At 52.2% G+C, this 7,185-nt stretch overlaps 1 protein-coding gene across 1 annotated transcript; it reads left to right on the forward strand.

Moving 5' to 3' along the window:
• Positions 1-5,831: 5,831 nt before the first annotated feature.
• On the forward strand, positions 5,832-6,752 carry LOC135326369 (olfactory receptor 14C36-like). The gene has a single exon (XM_064504251.1). It carries the CDS (start codon positions 5,832-5,834, stop codon positions 6,750-6,752), a length of 921 nt encoding a protein of 306 aa, XP_064360321.1.
• Positions 6,753-7,185: the final 433 nt, after the last annotated feature.

Raw genomic sequence — 7,185 nt, forward strand, 5'->3', positions numbered from 1 at the left:
TCTTCCAAGGGGCAGTGCCAGACTGGGTGGGGGAAGGAGGGAGGGTGTGCAATGCCTCGTGCAGAACAACAATTCGGCACCTCCTGGGCTCCCTGGAGGTGAGGAGTCAGCAAGGCCACAGTGCTGTAAGGAAACATCATCTTCTCATAGGCCTCAATGGCAGAGATGCTCACCATAGCAAAGGGGACAAAGACCTCAGTTCTCTTGGAGGCTTTCAGCCTTGGCATTGCCTTTGGTCATCTCCATCACAGGCTGTCCTAAGCTGTCCAAAAGCTGCATCTGTTTCTCTGCAGCCTGTAGACACCCAACCTGCTTCCCCACCTCGCTCTCACTGCAGGATCTCCCCACCTTTACTGATGTCCCTCTGTCCTTGCTGGCTGCTGCTTGGAACACAAAGCCAGGGGTTGATCATGGAATGCCTCTGGGTGTCCGGTTGCACCACAGCACTACTCTACAAGTGACATCCTTGTTACGTGAAGGGCAGTCTGAACTTCTCAAGAGGCAGTTTGTGGCTCTTCTCATGCTGCTTCCCACTACCAAGAAAAGCTCCATGATCTCTGAAAACACCCTGTCACAGGCAGTCACAGGCAATGACTGTATTGGCCTTAGCCTCCACTTCAGCAGGCTAAAGCAGCCCAGGTCCCTCAGCCTCTCCATACAGGCCATGTGTGCTTCAGGCCCCCAACCCCATCTTGACAGACCTCCTCTGGACCCTCTCCAGTTGCTCCCCATTCCTCCAGCACTGGGCAGCCCACACTGGGACACACTGTTCCAGATGTGGCCACAGCAGTGCAGAGTCGAGGGGGATAAGAAGTGCCCTTGCCTGGGTGGCCATGCTCTTCCTAATGCAATCCTGTATGCAGCTGGCTTCATTTGTGGCGAGCACGCATCACTGGCTCATATGGCATTGCTTGTAACGTCCAGGGCCTTCTCCTCAGTCACTCCTCTGCTGGTCAGGTCTCTGCCTGTCCTGATGCATGTGGTGTTCTGCCCCACTGATGAGCCTTTCAGACAGGACAGGATGTGGGGTATACCCCTGCATAACCCACCTTTACCTGGCTTCCTTTTTCTGCTCACTGGGACCTCCCCTGATCTTCACAACCTTTCAAAGATGACAGAGAGCAGCTTTGCTGTCATAGCAGCCAGCTCTCTCCATGTCCATGGATGCCAGACATCCAGTCCCATAGACTTGTATGGGTTGAGTTCTAGAGACTTTGGCTCTGCGGGTTGGTTTTCTCCTCAAGACTCTTGACTCAAGGCACAACAGCTCAGGAGACCCTGTGGGTGAAGGCTGAAGCCAGGAAGGACTTGACTTCCCCAGACCTAGCTACATCTGCTTTTACTAGAATCCCTGCCCCTTTCAGCAGTGAGCCCACATCTCCCTGTTTATTCTTTTACTGTCACTGAAGCAGTAGCAGCTCTTCTTCCTGTCCTTCACATCCCCTGCAAGTGTCTCTGTCCCAGGGGAGCTTTGGCTTCCTGAACACCATCCCTGCTTTGCTGGACAATATTTCTGAATTCCTCCTTTGCAGCCTCTGCCTTCTTCCCTTTTCCATAGGCTGCCTTACTGCCCTGGATCTCAGGTGTGAGCTCCCTGTTTAGCCAAGCTGGGGTCCAGAGATGTCTACTAATTTTACAAGCTGTTCATATGGAGGATTCTCATGCCCGATGGGTGCTTAATGACCTGCTGGCTTTCCTGAACTCCTCTGCCCTTCAGAGCTGCCTCTCTTTGCCCATCCCATGGAAGAGCTCCATACATCCAAACTGCCCCTCCTGATCTCCCCTAGTGGTCTCTCCTGAAGAACTTGCACCCTGCCATTGAAGGACACCAGTCATGCGAGTGATCCCACCACATCTCTGGTCTTCCAACCATGTGGTAGTCCTGTGACAGCTTGTGCATCTCCATTTGCTCCTGCCCACACCCCAGGCTGCATATCTTTGCATATATGTTGGCTTCAGCACCTCAGCTGTGGTGCCCACCGAAGATTTGTCACAGGAAAACATGTTTCCAAGGACCTCACGTATGCAGAGGCTTTGACTGGAAGTGGTGACATGCTGACATGGCTAGCAGGTGGCAATGTAATGGTGAAAGGAGGTTGCCACGAAGAAAGCAAACTCTGCATGGCCCAAGGCCAGGGAGAAACAGAGCTGGGCCATGCAGGAATGGCAGGATAGGGGTTTGCTGCCTGAGCTGAGTCTGCATGTTTGGCCTCTGACAGACTTATTGAACCAATCTGCAGGAAGGTCAAGGTGCAACTGAGGAAGTCCCTGGGCCTGGACAGTCTCTGATCCATGCACCCTGAGGTCATCATTTGCCTGGTCCCTGTTCAAATCATCTGGCGGAGTGAGGAGACGTTCAGGAGGAGGACAGCTAGAAGGGTTGAGAGTGCAGAGACTACAGTGGAGATCTTGGTGTGATGTACCTCCCTTTTATGCAGCACACTTAGATGCAGACAGTACAGACCTTCCCTAAAGGCAGTGTTGGAGATTCATTTCTTTGGGCATGGGTAAGAAACCCAAGATGTCCTGGGGCACTTGCCCAGCAACCACTCCAAAGGGGCATGGTTTTCCTTTAGGCCCCATGCTGTATGTGATAGAGACATGTGGTTGTGCTGGACACCCCAAGCATGGGACATGGCCCTGCCTATGGCCTATTTCTGTGTCATTAAATCAAGTGTCTGCACTGAAGCACAATAGCTGTTTGTAACATTGGAGTCTTCATATGTCTCAGCTTCATAGTGAGTGGAGCTTTAGTAGTAATAGATGGCATCTAGTGTCATTTCAGATGGCCAAGGCAATTCCCCACCTGGCCCCCACCTGATGCTCTAGGAGGATGCAGGTCTCCCAGTCGCTCCATCAGAGCAAGCAGACACTGGCACATGCCTGGGACCACCACTGTCTCTTCAGCTGTCCCCAGGTGTTTGTCTATGAGCAAATGACTCCCACCCTCCATCTCCAGTGATTATAACCAGAGCTTAGACAAGGAGCTCCCATGCAGACCTCTATGTTGTGCTCATTTCAGTTTTGGCAAGGGGAATCCCACCTCCTGCATGTCTGTGCAGTTCACAGGAGGGATCTGAATCCCACTGCATCCCAGGGGCTTCTATACCAGCGTGTGATGTCCAGATTGACTCAAATAAATCAACACCTGAACCATGTGTCAATGAACTGCCTTCTTGTCCCTGCCTAGGTGTCCTGCCTAGCTAAGACATGGGAATTCAGGGCTTCCAGAGTCACCGTCTGATGAAATAAACTGCAATGTTGGAATCAGTCTCACTCCACTCTTTAGAAAAGGACAACAGGTGATATTTTGGTCTACTTCAGGGAACATTTCCCAGGAGGAGGGAGCACAAGGGACAGAGAAATTCAGGCCTTCAGCTGGGCCTCTGCTCCTGAGTAGGGCCAGGCTCCTGGGATGGAGGGAGCTCATGGCAACCTGGCAGCACTGCCCAGACACAGCTGTGTGCAGGAGCAGCTCCTCTGCCAAGAGCAGCAGGGCTGCGGGCACTGCCTGCTGCTGCTGACGACATGAGATGAGAGAAGGCAGAGAGAAGTGCAAGGCAGTGTGGAGTGGGAGGAGAGAGGAGAGCTCCTTGTGGGAGGAATCTTCACAGCTCTCTGCACAGTAAGTCTCTGTCTGCAGGGCAATGTTACTGAGGTTCCTGGATGGCTCTTTTAAACCTATTCCATCCCAAGACTGATAGGTTTTATAAGGATCGTTCTCCTGGCATCTCCCATTTGGAGGAGGGGGAGATGTTTTACAGCAGGGATTCTCTGCCACACCATCATGGGGACAGGACATGCTGCTACCCTCTCCCAGGGATGGCTGCAGGGCTCTGAAGCCGGGGCGTGCACCTAGGTCTGCATGGTCTGTGATTCAGAGCAGTGCCCCTGCACTGCAGAGGAAGGTGAGAAAAGGGCTACATGAAAGGGAAGGAGCTTTCCTTCCAGGGCTTTCAGTTTCCTTATTTTGGCAGGGAGAAAAAAGATTTTGCTCTTTTGGCAAGGAACTGGGACTCACTAACCTTCACTCTCGGAGATGAGGAGGTCTGTGAGAAAGCTCAGCAAACCCCTTCAACCCCACCTCAGCCTACAGCAGCACCGGCACTACCTTTATGGATTTATCAGGGTCTATGTGTTTAGCACCTGCAAGCACAGGGATTTCCCTGCCCAGGTTTCAGTCCTGGAAGGTTTCTGTAGGGCAGAATTGAGCACACAGAGAGTGGGACAGGGTCTGTGAGCACCGACAGGTAAAAGATGTTGGGACAGAGAAAGCTCCAGGCAGCAGGGACAGTGCCAGGCAGCAGAGATGGGCAGGGAATGAGAGGGAACGGTGAACAAAATCATCATGGGAGGATGGGTTTGGGCAAAACATGGTCAATCCCTCCGATGCAGACACCTTCCTCTGAGCACTCCCCCATCTCTTCTCTCCCACCCAGCAGAGCCTCTGCCCTGACAGTCGTGACGTCCAGGGCATGAGCTGCCTCCTCTGCAGCCAGACCTCCGGCAGAGGAGAGGGGCCTGACAGCTGCCACGGGCCTGTTTTGTGCTGCCCAACAAAGGGGCTGAGAGCGACTGCTCTGCAAATGTCACTGTCTGCGAGGTGGCATGTCCAGCTGGGTAAGGTGAAGGCTTTCCCAAGTGCCCCTCTGTCTGTCTCTCTCCTTGCCTCCTTCAGCACCAGGATCATGATGTTGCTCCTTTTTTTTCCCTCCTGTCCATGCTGCTCCTGTTCTTCTCTCGATCTGCCTGGGGTTGGGAGGTTTCAGCTGCAGCTCAGACACCAGCACTGAGAGTTTTAGAGCAGAGGAGTCTGCATGGAAATGAGGTTGCCCCAGCCCCCTTCAAACTTGTGCAGATAAAGGAAACACAGTCTGTGGAGTTGGGAAATTAGCTGACTCTCCTTTGAGGAGACCCCATCTTCAATCCTAACAGTCTTGACTGTTTCCCTGTTGGGTCTTGCCAGGCTGTAAGCTGCACTCTAGAAAGACACAGCTGTCTCATAGCATCTCTGTGATCTCATAGCATCTCTATGAAGCTGCAGAGATGCTGAGAGCATGGAGATGGTGGTGGGAGGCTGTACATGGGCATCTGAAAAGAGCCCTGTGTGTCCTTGGCTAGAAGGGGAGTGTGGAGACCTCCCTCAGGTGCCTGGAGAAAGGGTGAGAAGGTTGGAGATGTGCACTTTGAAACTGTATTTGTCTGCTCTCAGCAGGGGCTGGTTTCTTTTGGGGGAACAGCATGCTCCAGCTCAAAGAGGTGCAAGCACAGGACAGGTAGGAATGAGACTGCTAGACAGTCGAGATGTCCCCACTCCAAGTGACAGTGGATGCTTTCCTCTCAGGACCCACAGTAGAAATGCCAAGGATTTCTACTTTTAAAGGGCACTCCCCAGGGGAGACAAGGGCCTCTCAAAGAAAATCAACAACATTTTAAAAATCCCTGAAACTCACTTCTGCAACCCTTGTCCTTTAGAATTGGGAGAGAAGATGCTGAAAAGCTCTTCCACAAGATGAGTGAATTTCATTTGACAGAAATTATGAGTCTCAGAGCTAGTCACCCCCATTCCCCTGTACCCCCTGCTGTACAGCAGGACAGACTCCTCCGGAACCTATGGGCAGAGGTCCCTGCTCCTCATGATACACTCTGCTGACACAAACCAGAGCTCAAGCAAGAGAACTGGGCAAAGGGCCTCCCAATAAAGAGAGAAGAAATATGGGATTTTTAATAAGAGAGGAAAAACATTATTTATTTATTTTCCTTTAAAAGTCTCTCCTAACTTGTCAATGTCTTTTCCTCCTTGGACAGTCCCCCATGGCCAGGGGGAGCAAATGTTGAACAGCAGCTCCTTCAACGAGTTCCTCCTCCAGGCATTCGCCGACACACGGGAGCTGCAGCTCTTGCACTTCTCACTCTTCCTGGGCATCTACCTGGCTGCCTTCCTGGGCAACGGACTTGTCATCACAGCCGTAGCCTGCGACCACCGCCTCCACACCCCCATGTACTTCTTCCTCCTCAATCTCTCCATCCTCGACCTTGGCTCCATCTCCACCACTGTGCCCAAATCCATGGCCAATTCCCTGTGGGACACCAGGGCCATTTCCTACTCAGGATGTGCTGCCCAGCTCTTCCTGTTTGTCTTTTCACTTGGAGCTGAGTGTTCTCTCCTCACAGTCATGGCCTATGACCGCTACGTTGCCATCTGCAGACCCCTGCACTACGGGACCCTCATGGGCAGCAGAGCTTGTGTCAAAATGGCAGCATCCGCCTGGGCCAGTAGTTTTGTCAACGCTCTCCTGCACACTGCTAACACATTTTCAATACCACTGTGCCAAGGCAATGCAGTAGAGCAATTCTTCTGTGAAGTTCCCCAAATCCTCAAGCTCTCCTGCTCAGACACCTACCTCAGGGAACTTGGACTTATTGTGGTTATTGCCTGTTTAGTCTTTGGGTGTTTCATTTTCATTGTGCTGTCCTATGTGCAGATCTTCACAGTTGTGCTGAGGATCCCCTCCGGGCAGGGCCGGCACAAAGCCTTTTCCATGTGCCTCCCTCACCTGGCCGTGGTCTCCCTGTTTGTCAGCACTGGCACGTTTGCCTACCTGAAGCCCCCCTCCCTCTCCTCCCCAGCTCTGGATCTGGTGGTGGCTGTTCTGTACTCGGTGGTGCCTCCAGCAGTGAACCCCCTCATCTACAGCATGAGGAACAAGGAGCTCAAGGATGTCCTGAGGAAAATGATTCAATGGGAATGATGTCAATGCCAATAACTGTCCCATGTGCATCTGTTCATCTTTCCCAGGGTATTCAGCCTCAAGTATACATATTTTTCATTTCTTTCTTGCTTACTTTTCTCTGTTATATTCATGTGAAAATGAAATGTTTAGGTTCATCTTACTTCTCAGTAAGCCCTCTCTTGTATTTGACCCAGAGGCCATGTTGAAGCAGGAAGCCAGGGTTCCCCCTTCATCAGCAGAGAAGACGGAACCTCAGCACCTGCTAGTCTGAGCTCCCTCGGATGCCCCCGAGGCAATGGGGAGAGTTTCTATTTGCATTGTCTCTTTCAGCACTGACACCAAGGGAGGTCAGAGGCACAGAGTCAGGCTCAGATGAGTACAGGCGGGAGGAGACCATGGGTCCCATGTCCATTAGGAGAGCTCAGCTCCCCTGGACACAGTCAGGGTGTGA

Source organism: Dromaius novaehollandiae, unplaced genomic scaffold, assembly GCF_036370855.1.
Source record: "Dromaius novaehollandiae isolate bDroNov1 unplaced genomic scaffold, bDroNov1.hap1 HAP1_SCAFFOLD_27, whole genome shotgun sequence".
NCBI classification, from domain to species: Eukaryota; Metazoa; Chordata; class Aves; order Casuariiformes; family Dromaiidae; genus Dromaius; species Dromaius novaehollandiae.

Excerpts from the sequence above, each read along its gene's own strand:
- LOC135326369 (XM_064504251.1), top strand. The coding sequence starts at position 5,832 with ATGTTGAACAGCAGCTCCTTCAACGAGTTCCTCCTCCAGGCATTCGCC.